Source organism: Gymnogyps californianus, chromosome 4, assembly GCF_018139145.2.
Source record: "Gymnogyps californianus isolate 813 chromosome 4, ASM1813914v2, whole genome shotgun sequence".
In the NCBI taxonomy this organism is placed as follows: domain Eukaryota; kingdom Metazoa; phylum Chordata; class Aves; order Accipitriformes; family Cathartidae; genus Gymnogyps; species Gymnogyps californianus.
Genome location: NC_059474.1, coordinates 31,783,464 through 31,808,377, shown reverse-complemented (window position 1 = coordinate 31,808,377; position 24,914 = coordinate 31,783,464). Strand labels below are relative to the sequence as shown.

Here is a 24,914-nt window from a genome sequence, read left to right as displayed (position 1 = left end):
ATTTGAACACTCTCAGACAGAACCAAACTGAATCTTCCAACTCATATCAGTAACCTAACAGACAGGTTGTTAGATAAAAGGTTATTCAATCTCCCCATCCTTCATGTTAAAAGCAAGCAGCTACACCAAACTAAAAATCTCTGAATATGAATGCGTGCTTGGTGTGGCCTGAGAATACTGACAAAACAGAACCCTTGGACACTTAAGGTGAGGATTGTAAATGGCTGAATGGGAAATAGGTGCTAAACTGCTCTAGCTGCTGCACACCAAATGTGCACACAAGTAAAATCCTAGACATTCTAGAGATACAAATTAATATCAAGGAAGAGCCTTCTGATTTTAGGCATCTCCTGGGTTAGGCAGCAGCTGTGTGAGATTTCTCAGATCGCATTTTTGGACTTAGGCACCTGAATTCTCCCTAAATCCTGCTTTAGGTACTTAAGTCCTTTATTGGATCTAGCCAATGAACTCATTCTTTCTGTCTTTACTCTACCTGGTTAAGTACTTTAGATCCTATTATGTTTTGCCTCCCTTTTTATTTTTAATGAGATCCTTATCTTTCTAACATGTAGTTAACTGTTTATCCTATGTGTAGTTGTTTTTTTTTTTAATACTCACTAGTGCATACATAATTACTAAGTGTAATTAAATAACTCACTAAGGGCCTCATTTCAAAAGTACTGAGAACCCACAGCTCCAATTTTCTCAAAGGGAATTAAGATCCCTTGGAAAACCCATACCGCAGTGCTGTACAGAAATGCCAGAGATAGCAGTAGCAGTCTAGCCCTGTTCAGCTCACCTTAACTAACTTTTGAGACCACGCTGCAAATGCAGCTTTGTGGCTTCTCGTACCTAAAAAAAATTACTCAAAGCCAACTTCTGCCCAACACTGTGTTGCACAAACAAAGGTTAGCATTTGTTTTACTGCAGTGATGCTGAGCATTTTTCCATTTAAAAGTGTGCCTGCCGGAACTGTCTCTCTAAAGCCCCAAAAGTCTACTAAGCAACAAAGAACAAACTGAAACAAAACAAAACCAAGCTGGTTCTGAGCACTCATTATTTCTTAGCCAGAGCTGAAGTGACTCAAACATCATCAGCTAAGGTCTTCAAAAGCCATTCAAGAATTGCTTTTTTTAATATGGTTTGAGACTTCCTTTTTTTATGTTCATTTGTTTTTTCTAGAAGAAAAGCTGTTAATAGTTTCTCAGGAGAACAATTAGTTCTCAGGAACATTATGGGGGTTTTTTTTTTGGAAGAGTATGACTTTTATTTGCCTAATCTACTCTTTCTCCAATTCATTTTATCTTGCCTTTGCTACACATACCCTGGCAAAAAGTTACAACAGCTGGATAGCTAGCTAGCTACCTTTAAAGAAATAGAGGGAAAACAGCCAGAAAGCCATTACCACATTTCTTAGAATATAACTACCTTCTTTGGGTTAACTACTTTTTCTTGGGATATATGCAAAGAGAGACTGTGAAAATGGGGCTCGGCTCCAGACTTCCAGTACACAGCCATTAATTTTTAGGTCCACTGCTGGTTCCCTCAGCCTGGGTTGGTTTTGCTTCATTTTGTTTATACTGCTGTCGATTTCTGAAGATCTTAAATCAGAATAATTGTGTATAACTTACCTAAAGTGGGGTCAAATACAACTTAAAACACTATTTTACTGTCATCTCATGTTTAATTGGGGTGCACATGCTACTTGTACAAGGAATTGCTTATAGAAACATCCAATCAACAGCTTAAAAAGCATAAGAAAGGAATGTACTTCTACCTCACTGTATTGAAGGCATAGCACTTTGTAGGTACTTTTCTGAACGAGGACAACCAAGACTTACATAAGCAGTTGTAAAATACTGCTCTACAGTAGGAAGGGAGAGGACAATCCCTGAAGTCTTTCTTAGAATGGCCCACGTGAACTGCGCAAGGGCATGGTTTTGTTTTAAAGTATCATTTAGCTGACCCTACAAGAGGGGGAAAAAAACAACGGATTTTTGTGTGTGTGCTATTTTTAATGGAGTGGTGGTGGAGCTGTGTGTTATCTAATCTAGTAAAAAGTTGCATGTCTTTTTTTTTTTCCTCTCTTACATAACGATCACATCCTGATGGTAACACAGTGAAAGATTAGAAAACTGAGTTTTTTCTTGTTTAGTTAAATATGCCAAAGGTGAAATAATACATCAAAACCAAAGCTTGAAAAATCAACTGTAGCTTAAAGATATAAGAATGACTACACAGGGTAATACCAAGGTCCAACTAGGCCCAGTACCCTGTTTCCAATGGTGATAAAAATGAATGTCTAGAGAATAAGGACGAGGTGAATATACAGTCAGATTTCTCCCCAAATAATCTCCCAGATTCAAGAGATCTATGTCTCAGGGACTTCTTGACGCAAAGGTGATCATTTTTATGTAATGGACTCTTTTCCATGAACTTCTCTATACTCTTCTTGAACCCAGCCGCAGGATGCCAGGCTCCAAAATTACTTGATATCCAGAGGATTCCCTCTATTCTTGCAGCATACTGCTGACATGTATTTAAGAACAAATTTGAAGTCTGTATCTTTAATCTAATGAACTTCAACAACTTTCTACAACCACACAGAACAAACTTAAGCAAAAATAAATCTTTTGTCTATCTATCTGAACCTAGACAATTTTTTTTCTTGATGCATGGAAGCCCTGAGTTTCCAAGAGAGACCTAAGACAATAAGGGCAACTGTGAATGTAGACAACAGCATATATCACAAACATTAGGAGACAGTGAGGGGCTACAGTGACAATAAGTACTGCTAGCAGAAAGAACAAGCTCTGAAGACAAGTACTAACTAAAGATAGATTTCTACAACTGGTGGGAGCAGTGTAAAATGTCAGGCTCCCTACCCATCTATTCATCCATCCTACCCCAACTCACTTCTTTCACTGTTTTTAATTGTTTTGAAGTGAAAGATGATGGGAAAAACCTCAACTCTTCTGCTCCAAGACCCCAAGGCTGGCAAACCCATGAGCATCTTGTTCCTGTACATTGGGAATTACGAAAAATAGCTGATTGTAGCTGACAATATCACTTAAATCATCAGTATAAATGCAAACATACAAACTTTTATAGGAATCATTGGAAGTGGCAATGGTGGAAAAAAAAAAACAGGTTTTCATTTCTACTTGTTTTTAATTGTTCCTGCAGAGGACAACCTTACTATCCTAACTCCAGCTTTTTATGGAAGTCCCACAAGCCCTTGAACTTTGTCCTGTTTTATTTTTCTTCTCTATTTCCATGGGTAATCTAATCTGAAATGCATAATAAACCACCATTCTCTTTAATGATGGCCCACAGTACTTCTTTCAGAGTTTTACTTCTGCCCAAATTCTCTGCTTCTCTCCCTGATACTTTGTGAAGGAGCAACTCACACTTGACATGTCTAAAAAGGAATCCACAACCCATTAAAACCACTCATAATAATACAAAGCATTTTACCTCATCCCACCACCATTCAAGCTCACACTACAGGCATCTCTTTTACTTTGATCTTTTCTTAGACTGTCATTTCCTAACTCACTCCATTTTTTAATGAATTACTCTAAGAGACTATCTTTCCCATCCATGTTTAAAATATATCCATATTCTCCCTCATATTTCAACTACCATAACATCTTTTTTTCTTTGACTTTAGGAACTTGAAAAACACTGTAAAGGCAAAGGATGTGGTTTAGAGTTGTTGAGTTCAGACAGAACACCTGGATGTAAATCCAGATGTATCTGGTTACTTCCAGTCATGGCATCTTTGCCTACAGCCCTCTTAACAACCTTCAGTATCATCCTCCAGCCTGTCATACGTGAAATAGAGCTGAAGACAAATCTAGCTTTGTTCCTTTCATAAGGCTGTAAGTTAATTTTCCTGATGTGTAAGCCTGATGTGGAAGGTTTTAGAGGAACTGCTATATTTATCTGAGACTTCTGGATTTATGACAGCCTTCTAACTTAAAAAAGAAAAAGAAAGGCATCGTAGCAACTGTAAATACACACCACTTATGCAACAGACTTTAAGCTTTCATTAAAGGCTGACATACATCTCAAAACCCTCAACATTTTCCCACGAAAATGCACTGTGACTACTACTGAATTTAGGTAAAATAGATCAGGTACTTTCCCAAAAGCGCTCGACTTACTGTTTTACACTTGCAGAAAACACACGGTTTACTGCACCAACTGACTGTTATGGCATTGCACATGCACAGCAAGTCTAAACAATGAACGCATCGGACCCCATCCTATGGGCATGCTACAGGAAGTGCTGAAAACATTCAAGTGAAGAGGGGGAAATACATAAACCCTAAGGACAAAGAGCTTTTTCTTAATCTTGTAACTTTTATCTTATCGTGTCGTCCATCAAAAAACTAACACAGAAGGAAAAGGGGCCAGCCCAAGCGGCCGGAGACGGGTGTGCGCATCAGCGGCCGGGAGGGCGGCCGTCCACGGGCTGCCTGGCAGCCACCCGCCAGGTGAAGCCTTCGGGGCCACGGCAGCTACGGACCCCCGTCGCCCCCGCGGCGCTCGGAGACCCGCTAGAGACCCCTCTCCCCGCCCCGGCGGCTCTATCCTTCCGCTTCCCCGGCCTCCTACCTGCCACCCAGCCCCAACAGCGCTGCTAACGCCCGGCCCTCGCGGCCGCCCTCACCAGAGCAGCCGCTCCTCAGAGCGCCGCCGCTCCCGGGAGCCAACCCGGAGCCCGCCGGCCCGTCCCTCTTCCCCGGCAAACTACCCTCCTCCCCCCGGCCCCACTAAGGCGCTCCCTCCCCGCCGCGCCGCACTCTCTCTCAGCCCCGGGGCGGGAGAGGCGGGGAGGGCTGCGCCCGGGGCTCCGCTGCCAGGCGGCGGGCAGCCGGCGGGCTGTGAGGGGCACTGCGGGAACGGCACTCCCCCGGCCGGGCCTTCCCGCACGAGCCCGCCCCGCCCCGCCCCGCCCCGCCCTGCCCCCCGCGTGACTGACTCACTCCCTGGCCGCCTGGCGCCAGCCCCACCCCAGCACGGCGCGCGCATGGAGCGGTGTTTTGTAACCTCCTTCCATCTTGCGCCCGCCTCCTGCCCCGCCCCTCCGTGGCGTCGCCCGCCGCCAATGGCCGGCCCGCCCGGCGGTCAGCTGACGTAGCGTTTTATGTAAGCCGGCGGGGTGAGGGCGCGCGACGGAGAGGTTTGAAAGGGGGGCAGCGCTGGGCGCGCGCCGTCGCCTCCTCCTCGCAGGGCGGGGGACCGTGGCCCCAGGTCGCGCGCGCAGAGGCGCGCACGTGACCCCCCCCCCCCTCCTCCCCCACCCACCCCCCCCCCGCGAGGGTGCCTTGCTTCCTCCTCCTCCCCGCACCGCCAGTGCCTCAGCGCCGCGCGCGGAGCCGAGCCCGGCGGCCGGAGCGGGAGCGCCACACCCCCCTTGCCGGAGCCGGGCAGCCGATGGCGTTCTCTCCCGTGGCCGTGGGCTCGGAGGTGTCGCCGGAGCCGGGCGGCAGCGGGAGCCCGGGCGAGGAGGCGGATGGAGAGCGGGAGCCGCTGCCGCGGCTGGGCGAGAGGCTGGTGCCCGGGAACCGCCTGAAGGAGGTGGTGGGCGCGTCCTTGGCGTCGCTGCGCCTCGGCCCCCTCGCCGGACCTCAGCGCCTCGGGACCCTGGTGGATTGCCTGGTGCTGAACTACCGCCTGCGGCAGGGGCTGGGCAGGAGCCGGGGCCGTGGGGCCGCGGCGGAGGGCGGGGGCGCGGCCGAGGGGCCGCTGCGCTGCTGCGGCTGCGGCAGGTTCCTCAGCGAGCCGGTCACCGTCCCGTGCGGGCACACCTACTGCCGCCGCTGTCTCCGGAGGGAGCTGCGGGCCCGCTGCCGCCGCTGCCGGGACCGGCTGCTGCCGGCGGGGGGCACCAGCACGGGCGCTGCCCCGCTGCGGACCAGCGTCGTCCTCAACCAGCTGGCGGAGAAGTGGTTCCCGGGCGAGTGCGAGAGGGCGAGGACCGGGAGCCGGCTGGAGGAGCTGCTGGCCCAGGGCCGCTTCCGAGAGGCTCTGGGTGCCGCCAGCCAGGCTCTGCGAGCAGGTAAGGCTTGTGGGGAGCGGGCTCTTCCTCCGCCCGGTCCCGCGGGCTTGAGCCGCAGACTCCCGCCTCGCTCCCCGCCCTTGTCCCGGCGGGAGCGTGGGGAGCTGGTAGCGAAGCACGGCAGGCTCGGGCGGCTGGAAGTGTGGCGGAGTAGGTGGCTGTGCGTTTCCTTCATGCCCTTCAGCCCCTCTCCCCTGCTGCTGAGGCAGTCAGTGATTGAAATGGACCAGTAAAGAACATGCGAAGTTTTCTCGAGTTTGCTGAGAGGATTCAAGGAACCTCCCCGTAGTCTGGTGGAGTGGAGGGACCGCTTGCGGGATGCGTAGGTGTTCGGACCTCAGCTGAGCGTCAAGCCTGCTAGTGGGGTATACTTCAGAGGCACGGAGGAGCGTCCAACGTGGGCATATTCATGTCTTCCCCCCCTCCCCCCCCATGCTTTCGTGGGACTTGTTTACAGAAGAGTTTGTGGGCTTTGTTTTGTTTTGTATTTACTAATCGCTGTACATGGACAAGAGAAATTCTGTTGCTGTATTTAACCTTATTTCCTGAGAGAGACCTATTTTCAGTCTTAAGTGTCACCAAGACAATTCCCAGCAGGCTGGGCCCAGTTGCATAAGCAGACAGGCATGGAGGGGGACAGGTTGTGTAATGGCAGTGACATCATAGGTGGGTGTGGTTGAAGTTTTATAATGTAGTGTTGAGAGAGGGTGCAAAGACAGGAGGAAGAGCCATGCTTTTAGACCATCCTGTATCGATCGCAAGCAGTATGTCTGGTACCGTGAACACTTGAGATACGGTCGGTTTTTCAGAGTTTAGTCTTTGTAGAGGGAGTCAAATTTGTGTGATTGATATACCTAGATGGATCCAGTGACAGATTCCTTTGTTGTTTTTATTCGACTATGGATTTTAACACCTGGTGACCTGTGGGGTTCCATTTTCGCTTGTGCCATTTTATTTCTGTTCAGAAATTTAGGAATTAATACTTTTACAGATTAAGTGTATTACACTTGTACAGTTGTCTGCAGCGGAGAAAAAAACCAAAAGCTTGTCTAAGTCTAATCCTTCCAATCTGTTCTGGGGAGATACATTAGATCTAGTTCCAGAATAAACTGTTTTCAATGTAGGTGGGATTAAATCTCAGATATATTTTATATGCCTTTTGGCAACCTAATTTAAAGAGGTTCAGTTGTGGCCTTCAATTTGCCAGGGTGTTTCCAAATGTAGGATATAGGATAGATATGACCTGAGAAAGTGGCAGTTCTATTTTAAATCTTGGAACTGTAAGAAGCAGACTTTTTTTCTTTGTGCGTTCTGAAGTACAGCATTGACTCATACAGGTCACGAGGAAGTGGAGTCAAAACTCAGTGGCCTTCAGGGTACAAACTGATGAATCCGTTATTGATCACAGATGTTTACAGGGGTCCTGTTTCAAGATTGCTTTGAAAGAATAAAAGAGAAAATTAATTCTACAGACTCTAGTTAATCTTTCTTTTGTGGATTTAGCAATACCATTTAGATATCTATGGGGAAAGAATTTTGATTCCTTTTTTTGTGAAGCTACATCTTAAATTTTGGCTTTAAAATGGGTTTAAAATTTGAGAATAGTTACCAGCTGTGATGCTTATCCAAAATTTTATTGTTCAAATTCAGTACATGTGCTAGAATTAAGTGCTAGAAGTTCAGTTTAAGGTCCTTTGTACACTATTTCCTCTGTCTCCAGTCCTGAGAACTATCAATATTCCAAGTATTCTGGTAAAGATACTAAAGAACTTAATGGATCAGAATGCAGATGTACATTAAATGTGAATTTAGAGCTGTGGGCTTACAACTACAAATTGAAGGTGATTTCAGCCCAATAGAGAACTAACTAATAGCTGCTGGTAAACTTTCTATCTTCCTCCAGAACATGAATCTTGAAAACACTTAGAGGCAGAAAAGATGTAGCATAAGAAATGTATTCATGTTTAAAATCATTCATGTTCTGTTTCAGTGTTTCCTCACTGCTAGTTCATCTCTGTTTCTTTTTAATGGAGATAGAGAGTTAAAAAGTTGCGATAAACATACATCTGATGTCCTAAATAAGGCATTGGCACTAAACCTTTACTCAAATGGCATCTTTTCATAACTTTCTTAGATTTCTTGAAACATCTGAAAGAGAAATATTTGCCATGGTGCAAAAGCGACTTTTGAAAAACATGAGGAATGTTAACATTCATATGGTTAATATATTCCTTGCAGGGATTGAAATGAAATAGTTTAGTTAAAGGAAGTCTATTGGATTAAAATACAAGTGCAGCTTGTCTTTAATCAAGTATCCTGAAACACATGGCTAATAGGCTTGAGTTTGGTCTGAATCACAGACTCATTCCTGCTGGAGTGGGCCTCCGGAGGTCTGTTGACCAATCTCCTGTTCAAAGCAGAATAAACACTGAGTTCAGAGCAGTTTGCTTAAGGTTTTGTCCAGCTGGATCATGAAAACCTACAGGGATGAAGATTCCACAGCCTCTCTGGGCAACCTGTTCGAAGGTTAATTATCCTCATAGTGAAAAATTTCCTCCTTATTTCAAGTCTGAACTGCCCTTGTTTCAGTTTATAACCATTGTCTCTTGTTTTTCCCCCATGCACTTCAGTAAAGAGTCTTCTAGGTAGCCTCCTCTTGGATTCTGGGAGGCTGTTGGGTTCTCCCAAGGCCTTCGGGAATTATTTTCCACTAAACAAGCACAGTTCTCTCAGCCTCTTCTCATGGGTTGTGTGTTCCAACCCCTGATCATTGGGGTGACCCTATAGTACTGTATTAATAAATACTGTGTCCTCAAGTTTTTCTGCATAGTGGTTGTGATGTGCATGTCTTTTATTTTGAAGAATTTGGTATATTATTAAGAACCATATAAAAAGCATGCAGGATCAGACCAGAGATGGCCCATTTATTGATATGCTTGTGGTGACAGTAGCCAGGAGCAGATGCTTTGGAAGTAATATAAAAAAAGAATGCATATTGAGTGGGGTTTTGTGTGTACACCTTTGTATACTTTCCTATTAATGTAATAACTGGTACGCACAGTTCTGCACTGAAAGTGCTTGTTGTGGTTTAACCCCAGCTGGCAGCTAAGCACCACGCAGCTGCTCGCTCACTCCCCGCCCCCCCAGGATGGGGGAGAGAATCAGGAAAAAAAAAAACCTCGTGAGTTGAGATAAAGACAGTTTAATAGGACAGAAAGGAATGAAAAACAATGATAATGATAATAATAATAATGACAATAATAACACTAAAAGAATTAAACTATACAAAGCAAGTGGTGCACAATGCAATTGCTCACCAGTCATTGACCGATGCCCAGTTAGTTCCCGAGCCGTGATCCCCCCTCCCAGCCAGCTCCCCCAGTTTATATACTGGGCATGATGTCATATGGTATGGAATATCCCTTTGGCCGGTTTGGGTCAGCTGTCCTGGCGGTGTCCCCTCCCAACTTCTTGTGCCCCTCCAGCCTTCTTGCTGGCTGGGCATGAGAAGCTGAAAATCCTTGACTTAGTATAAACACTACTTAGCAACAACTAAAAACATCAGTGTGTTATCAACATTATTTTCCTACTAAATCCAAAACCCAGCACTATACCAGCTACTAGGAAGAAAATTAACTCTGTCCTAGCTGAAACCAGGACAGTACTTAGTGTCTTTTTTATTAAAGTCATTTGTCTTTAGGTATGCTAGAAGTGAGTGATTTCTGTATTTACAATATATTGGGTAACTGAAATTAAAAATTCAAGCACAAATTGTGTTTCTGCTCTGTTTAGTCTTTGGTCTAAGGATTTGAAATAGTTTTGCATCCTCCCTTTAGGTGGCAAACATTAAAATATATGCTGAAACATTGCAAAATGATGTTTTCACAATTACAAAGCCTAGAAATTAAATTATGGTTGCAAAATTGGACATATAAGTTTAGATCCTTTGGTCTTGCAAATATTTAGACCCAATTTGTTATATGTATTGATCATTCATTGGCAGTGTTTGTGTGTGTTTAGCAGCAGAGTTGGGGTCCCAGTTAAACTCCTTGGTTTAGCCCTTTGTTTTGTACCAGTTCAATTGGAATCATGCTTTTCTCTTTGAAAAAGAAGTGAACAAAATGTCCACGTGCTGTAGACTTGAACTTTCATTTTTATCTTCAAACTACCCCTCAACCTCCCCCCAGAAAAGAAGGCTCAGAGTTCCTCAGGTCATGTTATACACTTGCAGTCTGAAAAATATGAGCTCCCTCTGATTATGTGCAAATAGGTAGCTTACCAGAGAACAAAGATCCACACTTACTGCTACCTCTGAGGAAAAGAATTTGGTTTGATACTAACTGCTGGACACCAAAGAGTCAAATACAACAGAAAAAATGGTCTGAAGAGTTTGATCTGAGCTCCTGCCTGACTAGGCTATAGCAGTCAAAAAACACAAAGCCCCAGGAAAGCAGGCTTCAGAGTTGTTCCGCTTGCAGAATTAGTGTTGAAGTCAGACAAAGACAGTTTCCCAGACTTCTGTTAATACAAACATTTTATTATGTCTAAAATAAAATAAAAAACAAACAAACGAGGTTTGGGAATATTTGTATTTGAAGGGAAACTGTCAAAGGAAAGACAACTCAAATCAGAAAGACACTTTAGTTTCAGCTGTGAAATCTTATGTGAGTTTTGATTTTTCTTAACCCTTTCTTTTCCATTAAGGTCTTTTTACATGTAGCATTGTGGATCTAAATACAAAACAATATGTTGGAATACATGCGAACGTTGACCAGTCTGGCTTTTAAATGTAAAACAAGCTAATGTTGGAAATTATGAAAATTTAAACTAGATGTTTAGAATAGACTGAGATAGAATATCAAATTGAAGTGATCCACTTCCAAGAAAACCTTATTGAAACAAACTTAAAGAACTATTTAATTGTAGTGTTGTTTACAGTAGACCAACGTTTGACTTGTTTATCTCATGCAATGAAAAACACAGGTGTATTTTTTTAAAAAATCAAGAACAAAGCAGTGTGCTGGCATTTTTTCCAAGCAACAACTACAATTAGTTGTGTTATGAAAACCATAGTTTTAGTGGTGTGGAGATGGGTGTGCTTCCCATTTAGAGGTTGCTTTACTAAAAGCGCAAAATGCTGTATGTTGGACATGAGAACTTGTCTTTACTGAACACATGCTAATGTTTTCCCATTGCAGAAGTTTCACTAGTACAACTCCTTACAACAGGGCTGCAAGCTGGTGTTAAAGGCTTTCTGGTATTGGCTGTCTCTTTTCAGACCACATAGCGGTAAAGCCTACTTCTGGTACTTACCAGATGGATACCATTGTGAAAGTGGCATCTATGTCTCCAGCCATAGTTGGAAGGGGTTGGGCATTATTAAAAAAAAAAAAAAAAAGACAGTCTAAAGAAAAACTTGAACATTTGAAAGCAGACTTTGTAATGCTTTTTAATACAGGTGTGGTGAATTCCCAGATTTCTGTGATTTTGAATGGGTGTACTGTAAAGCTAAAGTCTACTTAGTCCTCAGTTTTTGTTGTCGCAGCAGTACTGAGCAATACTTTATTCTGTCAGCCTCAATGTTAGATCTTTTAAAATATATTTTCTTGTTGCTGCAAGATACATTAGAGGGTCCAATATTTGATCTTTAGCTTGAAAGACATGAGCCTGGAATTGCTGCCATTTTTATTACCCAAACACTGGGGTGTGGGGGAGAATGTACTCCAGTAATTTTGAAAGTATGGTACAAAAAAGTGTGGTTATGACATATCACTATGAAAGCATATCTAATTAAAAATTACAAATTTCTGAATTATTAAAAATGTTACTTAATTTTTGTCTTCAGATTCCAGTGACTTGATGCTAAGAATTTACAGAGCTGAGTCCTATGTTGGCCTCCAAGAACATAAAACAGCCATAGAAGATCTAAATTTTGTTATTTCTAAAATGCCAAATTGGCCAGAGGTAAGTTGATCTGAACTCTTCGTTTTTCAAAATCTGTGTTTATCTGTAAAACTAATGAATTCTAAATTATACTTCCTTCAAGTTAAGAATCTAGGTCAGCTACCTTAAACGTTACCTTGTAAGACATGCAAAATGCTAAAAGGTATCTTTTATGAGACAGGCTACTGATGAGTACGGCAGGTTAGAGTTGATTGACGAATATACTTGGAGTTGGGATAGTTTATGGTGATATAACCTGTAACAGCCAGGGTTTGGGGTTTGTTTTGTTTATTTGTTAATTTTTATTAAGAGAAGGACACTGCTGTTTTAGCTTGGAAAGTTTTTCTTCGAAAAGCCCAAAGAAACTTAGTGGGAACTGAGCTTTGCAATTAGTGCAGGCAGCTGGGGAGTCACTGGCCTTCAGAACTGTAAGAAACTGCACATTGCAGTACTGTCTAAACTGAGCACAGCAGGAGCAGCAAGATCTTGCCACACAAGGGGAGATTGCTGATGTCTTGGTATCTCCTGTGTTCAGCAGTTCCGTGGCTGCCGCAAATTCAGAGAGCATCCTACTTTTCACCTCTCAGCGTTGGTAGTACTGTCTACTTTTTTCTACATATTTGGAAAGAAACCTCACTTCACTTAACTGAGCTTGGTTTAATGGATTCCTCTAACAATTCTTATCTCTAGGAAAATAAACTGTCTGTAAGAGGAAGATTAGCATACTTTCCTTCTTCAGGATACATCTTAATGAAACTGCACAAATCCATCAAAGATGATGGATGCCCTCGTCTGACAGCCTTGTTTAACAGATGCTACTGTTAATACTGGCAGTTGTTCTGTAGAAACTGCACTCTAGGGTTTTTTTTGTTTGTTTGTTTTTTTTAAGTTCAGTTTCTGGCCCATTATTCAAAATCTCATATACAGCTAGATATTGTTGTTTTATCTAACTTGTTAGGTAATGGTTGTTTTTATCTAACTTGGATTTATATTACTGCAAATGCAACTTTTAAAAATTGAGATAAGTTGGATAAGGGATTAGTTCCAACGTCATATAGTTATAGGTAGGTTCAGCAAAATTCAGTAGTCTTTCCCCCCCCCCCCTTTTTTTTTTCTTTCAGAGAAAATAGTTGTGCTGGTTTTGGCTGGGATAGAGTTAATTTTCTTCATAGTAGCTAGTATGGGGCTATGTTTTGGATTTGTGCTGGAAACAGTGTTGATAATACAGGGAAGTTTTAGTTGTTGCTGAGCAGTGCTTACACAGAGTCAAGGCCTTTGCTGCTTCTCACGCCACCCCACCAGCGAGGAGGCTGGGGGTGCACAAGAAGTTGGGAGGGGACACAGCTGGGACAGCTGACCCCAACTGACCAAAGGGATATTCTCTACCATATGATGTCATGCTCAGCATATAAAGCTGGGGGAAGAAGGAGGAAAGGGGGGATGTTCGGAGTGATGGCATTTGTCTTCCCAAGTAACCGTTACGCATGATGGAGCCCTGCTTCCCTGGAGATGGCCGAACACCTGCCGGCCGATGGGAAGTGATGAATGAATTCCTTGTTTTGCTTTGCTTGCACGAGCAGCTTTTGCTTTACCTATTAAACTGTCTTTATCTCAACCCATGAGTTTTGTTACTTTTACTCTTCTGATTCACTCCCCATCCCAGCCTGGGGGGGAGCGAGCGAGCAGCTGTGTGGTACTTAGTTGCAGGCTGGGGTTAAACCACAACAATAGTATACAGATTTTTTTTTTTTTTCCCTAGCTTCTGTCTAATGTTCAAGAATAAAATACAGTTTGAGGAAGCAATTCCAAAAGTGCATTGTTTTGTGTTAAGAATATAGATTAAGATGTATGTAAGGGATGCATGGTTGTGTGGATTGTTTTGATTGTAGTCACCCTTCTCCTGCAGGCTGGAACCGTAAGGCTTTTAATGAAACAGAGGGCAAAAAGGGTATCCTGTAAGCTGTTGTATGAAGTTATGTAATGATTTGCATTTCGTGTCCCTCTTCTTCCCCTCCAAAGGCTCACAGAAGGGGGAAATTAAGGCCTGTTGTGAATTCAGCACTAGTCAGGTTTCTAACCCTTCATGTAAGCCAAAACAAATTAACTGGAAGGAGACTAACACCAGCCTATCCCATGACTCTTTTCAAACACTGTAGGGGATGTATGTTAGACAAGGCATATAGATGATCCACACTGTGCACAGCTGAAGTTTGTTGAAGAGCTACATTCTTTTTGTCGTGGAGGGTTCTAATTCTAACTCTTGTAATGCCTGTAAGATGAATACTGCAGTTCTACATACTCTCTAGAAATGTCTTCATGGTATCTGTTTTTCAGGTCTACTTCCAGAAAGGAAAAGTGCTGCAAGACTCTGGCTTTGTAGGTGATGCCTTACAACTGTTTCTACAGTGCTTAGCCCTTGATGAGGACTTTCTTCCAGCCAAGCTAGAAGTAGAAAGGGTAATTCTATTTATGAAACTGGATTACTATCTCTGACTTGATTCTTTTATAAAGCTCCCATTATGGTAGACTTTGAGCATCTAAAAATCTTCAATACATACAGAGAAGGTTCAGGTGGCAGATTAGTTCCTTTCAAGATACATCATACTATGTTGAAGAGATAGTCCTAATGTACACGTTTTAAGTACACGTTTAAAAGTACATATGCTTTTGAAATTACTAAATGAAAATCGAGAAAACTAGAAAACAGGCAGCAAGTTAAATACTCTTAAGTTGAACTCTTTTGTGCCCAGAGCTCAACAGTTTTTCTCTGATAATAAAAATTTACATTGAAAAAACTGCATGATATTGAATTGATAATGTCTAACTGTTCGAAGAGCTCACTTGCTTGTAGTAGAAAAGATTTCTAGATAAATTTCTTTTTAGTAATATAGGTATGTAGGTTTCTGCTTGTTCTCAACTGTTCTTTCTCAGTTACTGCTTAAATAAAGATCTATTTATGAGGATAACTTCATATCAATTAAATTCTTATTTTTGGTATGTAGTGTTATAATAAAGCTATGTCTAGATCCTTTTTCATTATTATGAACATTTAGCCATTTGTTTTCTAGACATTGCGTGATGTGCTGTCACCAGAGAAGTTAGGAGAGAGTCTGAAGGAATCTGCTTGGAATTCACCACATATTAGAAATAAACCTTTTATACTTGATTCTGATGTGACTGAGTCTTACTGCAACTTACAGCTTTGTCCTGAGCAGGTAACAAAAACTACAGGATAACATTTCTCTTTGGCTGTTGTGCAAACATCAGACATTCTGATATCCGTGTTTGTCATACTTACCAGCCTAAATGCTGACTTTCTGTAATTGGCTAAATTGGAAGAAAAGAATTGTGATTTGGGAGTAATGTATTTTCATTTGGAGTGTTCGACTCCTCATTCCAGTGAACTATTTATTAGAAGGTACTGAGATTTGATATTAGTGACGTCAAAATAGAGAAATACAGTTTTTCTTCTCTTTGAAGCAGATGAAGATTTTTAAATTGTTAATGCTAAGCAAATTTGAGTATTGTCTTTACTTATCCAGTTTCTCTAGTTAACTAATGAACTAACTGTGGGTATCAGTTTGGCTTATGTATCTTTGCATGTTCACATCTTATATACTTACATTTGTGTTACTCTTTAAGTACAGTTCAGTTCATCTTGCCATTATAGAGTTTAGGAGGATCAGATGTACTGGAGCCTGTCAGTGGAAGCTTAAATCGTGCACAGTCTGCCCATGCTCTTAACTCAACAAAAGACCTTTCCAAGGAAGATGGCTTAAAGAGAGTGTCTTCTGAACCCCTTCTCTCTGGCCAAGAAAAAGGTGCTTTGTTGAAAAGAAAGCTTTCCTTTTCAGAACAGGATACAGTTGTATGTGAAGATGGAAGAAACAAACACAAAAAGCAAGGAGGTAAACAGTCACTTACTTTGAAATTTAAAGTATTTACTGTCTTGTGCCTTCCTTTGAAGGAGTATTTTGTCTTGCTTTTCCTTAGAAAGTACTAAAAGGGACATGACACTGGCTTTTGGAACAATTCCAGGGGATTTGATTGATGTTTCAGATTTTGAGTGCTCTCTATGTATGAGGTAAGATTTTCTCCTTGATTCAATATTTCCATCATAGATGATTGGCCACACATCTGTTACACACATGAACTGAGGTACTTCCAGGTTGTGATGCGTTCTGATATCAGTCAATAATTTTCAGTCTTCCTCTATCCCTGCAGTTAAATGCTTATTTAAATGTGTCACTTGCTATAGTGCTATATAATACAGCATTATTTTAATCTAGTTGCTTTTTAAATTAAACTTGGTGTTGTTAACTGGTGACTTTAAAAGGACAGGATCTTTTGTGGTTAAATGTTAGGGCTTTTTTTTCTGTCAATAAAACTGTTTAACTTCTTATTTTGGGAAGGCTAATGCTTAGAAGTATTGCCTGTGAACCTCGTATTTGTCTAGGAGATGTAGATACTTCAGAATGTTCATCTACTTAAATGTAGCTGATATATTTGAAAGCTCTTACTGAGTTGTCTTGGTTTTCAGAATAAATACCTTAAAACATATGGTGTATACTAAACTGTCCATAGTTATGTTACTAGTATGTAATACTGCTATTAAAACAACTTAGCTCCTCAAAGAATCACTTAATTTTGCATATTCTGAATCTCTTTGTAGTGAGACCAAAATCTTTGTACATTGGGATAAATGTTTAGATATTTAGAGTGTTGAAATGTGTCCAGATTCATCAGAAAACAAAAAATGAGTGGTGCGGTGGTAAATGGAAACAAACTGCATTACAGGGGAAAAAGCAGAATAAGGAGACATGGGATTAATTTTTCTCTGCTTTGTTATGGTATAACTAGTCTTAAAAACTAAAGAGGTTGATCACTGACTTTTTTAGCAAAACACACACTTGCCATGGCATCTAACTTCTCATAACTTTGTTTCAGGCTATTCTTTGAGCCAGTGACAACCCCTTGTGGACATACTTTTTGCAAAGGTTGCTTGGAACGGTGTTTAGACCATGCTCCTCAGTGTCCACTCTGTAAGGAGAGTTTGAAGGAGGTACTGTTTCTCAGTAGAGCTCACAAATACAAATATTGTATCATTTTAAAGGCTGTTTCACTTAAACCCAACAACTTGGATTCACTTGGGTTATGGATTGCTGCTAGAAAGGGAAAACTTCAGAAAAACTTTGTCAATAGAAGTTAATGAGGTTTGCCTCAGGGTCTTAGAAGTTTTTTGTTTCTGTGACCATCTACTTTATTGGTGTAATTAAATCTTGAGTGTTTGTAAACTTTGGTAACTATTCAGTAAAACCTCTCTGTGATTTCTGTACACTTTCCTTATTTGTATGGCTGTATAACCTGGGAAATCAATTCTGTCTCTGGTAAGCATAGAAATACAAACTGAGTTAGACACTCGAGTTGTCAGACACTGAGAACTAAAATAGAGAATCTCATTTTCAAATATTAGAGTAACATTAGGAGTTAAGTAATGAAACATAAGAACTTCAGAGCTCTAAGTTTTCATGGATTTAAATCTAATTTATGACCCATTTCATATATCATGGTTTTAAATAAAAGCTGCAAATTTTCTCAAGCCTTTTGTTAGTATATATGAAAAGAAATATTTTTTTAAATTGCTTACAGTACCTCGCAAGCAGAAAATACAGCATCACAGAACTGCTGGAGGAATTAATAATGAAATATTTGTCTGATGAATTATATGAGAGAAAAAGAATTCATGCTGAAGAAACCGCTGAACACTCAGAGTAAGCTTGCTGTCTTTTATCTAGAAAACTTGAGAGATTAGTATGGAAATCCTTTTTAGAAATGTTTTATCATTTTTGTGATTGTTAATAATGGCATATTATGGATGCAAGGAGGAGTAAAAAAACACGTTATTTTGGTGTCTTAAATGTGTATTTCAGAAAATTAACAGTTTCTTAACTACTGTGGAAATAAAAAAATCACACTTTGATAGTAGCAAATGAGGCTCTTAAGTCCTCTACAAAATACATTTGCCCTTCTGTTTCTCTCTGTGTGCACTGTCATGGAGCTTCAGTTTTAGCTTTGCTTCTGTTAATGGAATTGTCCTCTTGAGTTGGCTGCGGAGTTTCAGATACTTGAATTTCTTTCAAAGCAGTTCATGATAGACATTAATTGTATAAAGATAGATGTGATGAAAAGAAATCATTGGGATTTTTTTTGTAATCTTGATGTTTATCTCTAGTAGAGTTCTTCAGATATATAAAGCATCATGTATTGTAGATACGAATGTTGGAAAGCTATTTAAAACTATAGCTCATGCAACTTGCATAATGGAATCCATACATCAGAATTATGTTTTATAGCCTGAAAGATATTAAAATTAAATACCTGATAATGTTTTAATGCTAACTTGTTTTTGTTAACTGTACCTACTTGATAAAATAGCATGAAAAAAATATTTTGTTTTTCAGTTAGGCCTGCTGAGGCATATTGCAAGATAAAAATTATACCCTGGGTTGCATCTTGTGATCTGGAGTCCATCATTGAAAATAATGTAAATGGTGACCTAGCTACTATGTAGTTACTGCTACATCTTTTTAGTTCCAGGAAAACTGTGACTCTGAGGGCATAATGGCTTGTATGGCTCAAACTAAAACAAAAAGGAAAAAAATAACTAACACCCCTGTCCCCAAAACAAAGCTCTTCATTCACTGACTAGATACTCGCTAGTAGATAACTATGAGGCTTACTGTCCAGTATGTATTCAAATCAGTACATAGGTATTCACTCACTGTTGTTAGTATGTGTTTTTATTGTTTATGAAAGTTACTACAATGTGCTTATTATTAAACTTTGAAAAGAGTGCTTTATGACCTCAAATATAGCAAAATACTGAAAAAAATGTATTGTCTTGGCATAGTTCAGTGTTTAGATTTTCAAAACACATATTTCTTTTGATGTTCTCTTGAAGCTTGACCAAGAATGTTCCAATGTTTGTTTGCACTATGGCATATCCTACTGTGCCTTGCCCTCTACATGTGTTTGAGCCAAGATACCGACTAATGATTCGCAGAAGTATGGAAACTGGAACTAAACAGTTTGGGATGTGTATAAGTGATTCTCAAAATGGGTAGGTTTGCATCCTATTTCTAAGCTTCTCATCTCTTATGTGTTTTGTTTTTTTTTTTAAATTATAAAAAGTGTCCTTTCAGAAGCGTGTAATTGCATTACTGACAAGGTCTCTTTTCTAGTTTTGCAGATTATGGATGCATGCTGCAAATTAGGAACGTTCATTTTCTACCTGATGGACGGTCTGTTGTTGATACAGTTGGTGGAAAGAGATTTAGAGTTCTACGGAGAGGGATGAAAGATGGTTATTGCACTGCAGACATCGAATATTTGGAAGATGTTAAGGTATCCAGAGTGCTGTCTAAATACTTAGTAGTATTAATATCTCAAGATTTTTGCTTGATTTGTTCTTGAGAGCTCCGTTTCAAATCTTTAGGTCCCTAGACCACTGGAAGATTCAGTGCCAGCACATAGAAGAAATGGAAGCTAGCTTAATTTTTTTTTTTAATTATAAAGCAACAAAGAAATACTGTGGTTTTTGTTTGAACTATAGTTTGAAGCTGTAACTTTTTAAAATACCATGGGACTTCTTTATTATTCAGTCATTAGCAATCAAAGTGTAGGAGAATGCAACAAATGTATCTAAATATAGTTGAAATTGAATGTTTCTTGATTTTAGCTTAAATGCCTTAATTGTTTCTTTATCTCTAATGATATTTTCATAACATTCCTCCTATAGGTTGCTGATGAAGAACAACTAAAGAAACTGAGAGAACTTCACAATTTTGTTTACAACCAGGCCTGCAGTTGGTTCCAAAACTTAAGAAACAAATTTCGCACTCAAATTCTTCAGCACTTCGGGCCAATGCCTGACAGGGAGGAAAATATACAGGTGAGGCATCACTTAATATCAATTATTAGGTGCTTATTTCTAAAAATAAAAACCCTGTTAACAACTGCTAAACATTAAAAGGAAAAAAAAACCCAACTTTTTTCTCAACTTCGAAGGCAGTAAGGCTTGCATCTTGTTTCTCTTCTGATGAGCAACAAAAGGCAATTCTGTCACTGTTCAACAGTGTTTGCAGGAAAGGATGATATGCTGCTGTGGAGATAAAACTAGTAATCTGAGAACACTTGAAGTTCCAGTAGCATTTTAAAATGTTGGTTTATGTGAAGCTGTTAGAATTCAAATGGAAAAAAACCTGTATTTTCTTCCCTGTGACACGTGCAGGCAGTAATCTTTGGCAAAGAGGTAATCACAAATAACACTTTCCTCCTTTCTGAGCTAGTGCCATAAACTGCTGCAGCTGCTAGGATTTGACAAATGTTTCTTAAGAAACTAGCTGCAGCAACCTATTTTAATGATTATAAACAATTAATGAAGGTTGGTGAGATCTTGGGAGAGTGGAGGCTGGAGGAAAGTAACATTTAAAAATACGTGAAATTTGGCTTTCAAAGTGGAATTATATATTAAGTGGGATCTTATGAAAGCCTGTCCCTCACCCATCTGCTACATACTTCTATGAGACTATATTAACTGATCTGGGAGGACTGTAGATGCTGTGGAGGCCAGTGCATGAATTCAGAAGTGATTTTAGAACAATTTAATAAAAAAACAGATTTAAAACAACATACTAGGGAAGAGGAATAAGTGTGCAAAACCAGGATAACTAGCAGGGCAGCAATACTGTGGGTCTGTACCTGAGATTTATAATAGAACACAAATGTGTCAACTGTGTGATACAGATGCAAGGGAGGAAATGTCATCCTGGAGTGTACCACTACTGGTAATATTTTTGCAAGTCATTTGAGGTAATTAATCTCTGCAGTGATAGGACCTCTGCTGAGGGAGGAGTTTTATGTCCAGTTCTGGGCATGATATCTAAGGCTTGGTGTAGAGAATTGAATAAAGTACAGGAAAAAGTTACATAGTATGTTTTATCAATTTAGGAGAAACTGATTAAGTAGTCCTGCTCTGTCTAGGAGGTAATGAGAAGGGAATGGAATTGGGAGGTGATAGAGGAGTCCTTCAAATATAAGAAACACAATTGTAATGAAAACGTTAGGCTTCAAGAATATTCAAGCCTCAAGAATAGCGTGACAGGTAATGGATTTATTTTTTATCAGGGACGTTTGTTATTATGTGACTATCCTATACTTAGCCATCTTTTCCCAAGGAAGCTATGAACTTCCTTTGTTGTCTTAAATAGTTGCTTTATCACACTTAGCATAAGTGTACTTTATTTACTTCTCAGTTGCAGAGGGATCAGAAGAGATCCCTTCAGAACCCTTCTGATCTTATGGATCTGGAATTCTCTAGTTAGTATCAAACTTTAAACTAGTCTTTGTCGTTGACGACTTTGTCTTTTGATGTCTTCATGTTAGTCAACTATACTACATTGGTTATGGGTAACCAACTTATCTTTTATTTTTAGGCAATGCCCAATGGTCCTGCTTGGTGTTGGTGGCTTCTAGCTGTTCTCCCGGTAGACCCCAGATATCAGCTGTCAGTTCTGTCCATGATGTCTTTAAAAGACCGTCTGATAAAAATCCAACATATACTCACATATTTTTCTAGAGACCAGTCCAAGTGACTAACCGCCTGGGTCTTCCTGAAAAGTTACTCTGTTCTGGTTGTAGTAGCAGCTGGAATTTTTGCTGCCTTTGCACATCTAGCGCTGGTTTGAAAAGTGTAATGGAACTGCTTTTTCTCTCTCCTCCCCATCCTCTTGACTTCCTGAACCACGTGGTTCTTTGAATGCACACTTTCTTCAAATATGAGAGAAGACCACTGACAATTGCACAAAGTCAATCCAGCTAGATATGTTTTTCACATTATCTACATTACAATTTGCACTATGTAGAAGAGAACCTTTTTGAGACTTGATCATTTTAGCCACTGACTTTTTAAAGCTGTGGGAAGTGCAGGACTTAAGGCTGACAGTCCAAGTTTACAACATTGAGGAGGTATTAAAGGTTTTGCAAATGTTTGCCTCATACAACTGTTCTTTTGCTGTTTGCACAAATATTTGAAATATAGTATTGAATGTCACTGTTGGATATTACTACTCTTGTTGAATTACCTTGACCATGAATATGGCACAGATTTTAACTTATCTTGTAAATGTATGCATCACAAAACAGGTGACATTATGAACTGTATGCTGAACTGAGAGCCTATTTTAAGGAACAAATGCAAAAAAAAAAAGGTACTTCTGTCTAAAAATACTTAAACTGTGAATATGGTTTACATACCTAGGCCTGTACATGTTAAAGAGGAAACTGAAAACTAAATGCTAGTACCAGTTACATTTCTACTGGGCTTTTCAGGCTGGCTGTTCTTCCAGAGCACACACTTAGTTTATAGAGCTTAGAAGAACTTAGAGTGTGCGTGCGTGTGTGTATTGGGGATTGTGCATCCAGGATTTAAAAGCTTAAAGTTTTATTTGAACTTTTAAGTTGGTGCAAATGTGAGTTCTATGCCTTATTCATATCAATAGTAGAGCACACTGCAATGGCAAGGTTAGCATCATGCTGCCAATAGGTACTTTTTGTAATTAAAGGTTTGCATATTTGTGACTATGTCTGATACTGGCTTTCTTGTATGTAAATCATTTGTAAAATATTTCTTAAATCTTGCTTTTGCTAATATATTTAATTTTCAATAAAAGCTAAAAGTTTGTAATATTTTTAAATTTATCAGAAACTAAAAATCACTTTCATTTTCCATATGCTTCTATTCTGGGACCTTAAGTAAATCCAGAAGCAGCTGTTTAACCTACATCAAGGTTGCGGGCACTTCATGACATAATTAGTATGTACATAATCTGTTTCTGATTATAGTACCTGTCTCAGACTGATTATTGGTCAGACAAGTTTTTTTGCTGGTGTCCTGCTTTTGTATCTACTTTGTTTAAATTAAGATGGTTTCAGGTATGAAGTTTGCATTTCACAAAACTTAAAAGTTGTGGGAAACTTCTTGCAGAACAGTTAGGTATTTCACAGACTTGCTGATCACATGCTCTGGCCTTGTTCTCTTCTGGAGTTTGAGGCTTGAGATATTACAGGCAACCCAAAATCTGCTGGATCATTTTTAATGTGGGCTTCTATCTAGGGTAAATTTCCCCTTTATTGTATGAATAAAGTCCTGGATTAATATTTGGAAAGCTTTATTTGCATAATAAAAGAAGAAAGGGGATCCTCTGTTTCTCTACTTCAGTATGTTATACTTAGAAACTTGGTCTTTGTATCACCATGATCTTCTTAAGAATGCAGGTGACAGGATTTTTTTTTTTTTTTCTTGACAGCAAAATGTCCCTGTAGCCGGGCTTGAAATACCCAAATAATCTAGTGGTAATTTTTTTGTTTGTTTGTTTTCCAAGAGCTTTAATTTTGAAATTGAGTATTCCCTAGTCTGCTGGAAGATGTGGCTTCTAGGTGTTTTTATACGTTCCCATGACTTTTTAATAAAATAAAATTTCAGATGAAGTGTCAGTTGGCTTGCACTGTCCTGTGCATATGTAAGTTCTACTTCTGGAATTATAAACCATGTAAGAGAAAACTTTATTAAAAAGAAACAGCAACAACAAAAAAAGCAGTTACTGTGATTAACACATGCTGCATTAAGACTGGTCATAAGTACTACTCTTCAGTAACTATTCCACACACATGATCATTGTAGGTGCTGTTGGGAATGATACGAAATTGAGAACGGGGAGGAAAGATTTTTAAGAGGATTTTTAAGTTGGAATTTTTTCAAGTGTTTGTTTTGTGGACCAAATTTTGTCACTTTGTGCAGTTAGAATGGGGCAGAACGAGGAGCTCACCTGAATGTTGGCATAGACCTTTCAGTAAATACATTGAAGAGAGCTATCATGCTGTACTTTGTACATAGTGTTTTGAATTTGGGGAGTACTTCCTTATTCTTTTGATTTTTTTTTTAATTTTTTTTTCCCCCATGTCACGCAGCAAGGGTTCTTTAGCTATCGAACAATAAAACAGCAACAGACTAAGGACCAATTCATGATTAATATTCAACTCTAGCCTCTTTACCTTAAATTACTCTTACCAAACGTCATTTCTTGTAACAACATGGTGCCCTGGGTGAGAACCAATGAACTTCAGGTTCAGAAACTTCCATTTTCTTGGTGTGAAATGGTGACTTTGTGTTTCTCCATCTAACTTGATTTTTCTTTTGGAAATTGGCAAATATACAAACTTCATCCATCACATTCTTTCTAGCAAATAGTTTCTCTGTGGGCCTTTTACTGGTCCTAAGTTTCTTTAAGGACAATATGCAAAGATGGCTGTAAGAGATGTTGGTGGGGGTGGCTATGAAACTCGAAGTGATGCTAGAACATTAGTAGGGAGAAATGTTTGCTCTGAACCCCATGAACGACTAGGCCAGATTCAAACACTGCTAGAGGCTTTACAAGACTTGGAAGGACGGTATGCTAATCCTTTTGGTTTTATGAGCCATCTAACCCATTCCTTTGAGCTCTGTCCCTGTGTGTGTAGGGTGGCGTAAATATCTGCTAAATACTGAAATTTTACTATAATCTCATTCGCACTGATTACAAGTGAGACGCGGTAGAGTTGATCTGCACAACTGAGTCTTCTGAACAACAGCACAAAGGAGACTTGCAGTGCAAGGCACTGCTCACCTGACATTATCCGTTGGGGCAGGGACAGTTCCCAGAGAGAACGGTTGAAACTTTGGCTTTGAGCAGGTCTTCAGGAGGAGCAGCAGACAAACCACAACTGCCTGGCCTGCACCTGACCAAGTCTGAGATGTTGCTCTTTCAGTACTGTCTCTGACTATAGAAACTTGGCTATCTACAAC

The 24,914-nt window shown here is 40.2% G+C and overlaps 1 protein-coding gene across 1 annotated transcript; it reads left to right on the top strand.

The window, feature by feature from the left end:
* Positions 1 to 5,445: 5,445 nt before the first annotated feature.
* On the top strand, positions 5,446 to 23,782 carry LONRF1 (LON peptidase N-terminal domain and ring finger 1). Its single transcript, XM_050895871.1, has 12 exons — positions 5,446 to 6,070; positions 11,916 to 12,034; positions 14,348 to 14,470; positions 15,082 to 15,228; positions 15,684 to 15,921; positions 16,007 to 16,097; positions 16,961 to 17,075; positions 17,663 to 17,784; positions 18,975 to 19,133; positions 19,255 to 19,417; positions 19,812 to 19,964; positions 21,508 to 23,782. Exons 1-12 carry the CDS (start codon positions 5,446 to 5,448, stop codon positions 21,664 to 21,666), a joined length of 2,214 nt encoding a protein of 737 aa, XP_050751828.1. The 3' UTR covers positions 21,667 to 23,782.
* The last annotated feature ends 1,132 nt before the right edge of the window (positions 23,783 to 24,914 follow it).

What these genes read in the sequence shown, in the direction of transcription:
- LONRF1 (XM_050895871.1), top strand. Translation starts at nt 5,446, where the DNA reads ATGGCGTTCTCTCCCGTGGCCGTGGGCTCGGAGGTGTCGCCGGAGCCG. An exon ending in TACAGCTTTGTCCTGAGCAG is followed by an intron (nt 15,229 to 15,683) that starts GTAACAAAAACT and finishes TTGCCATTATAG; the next exon opens with AGTTTAGGAGGATCAGATGT. An exon ending in GAAACCGCTGAACACTCAGA is followed by an intron (nt 17,785 to 18,974) that starts GTAAGCTTGCTG and finishes GTTCTCTTGAAG; the next exon opens with CTTGACCAAGAATGTTCCAA.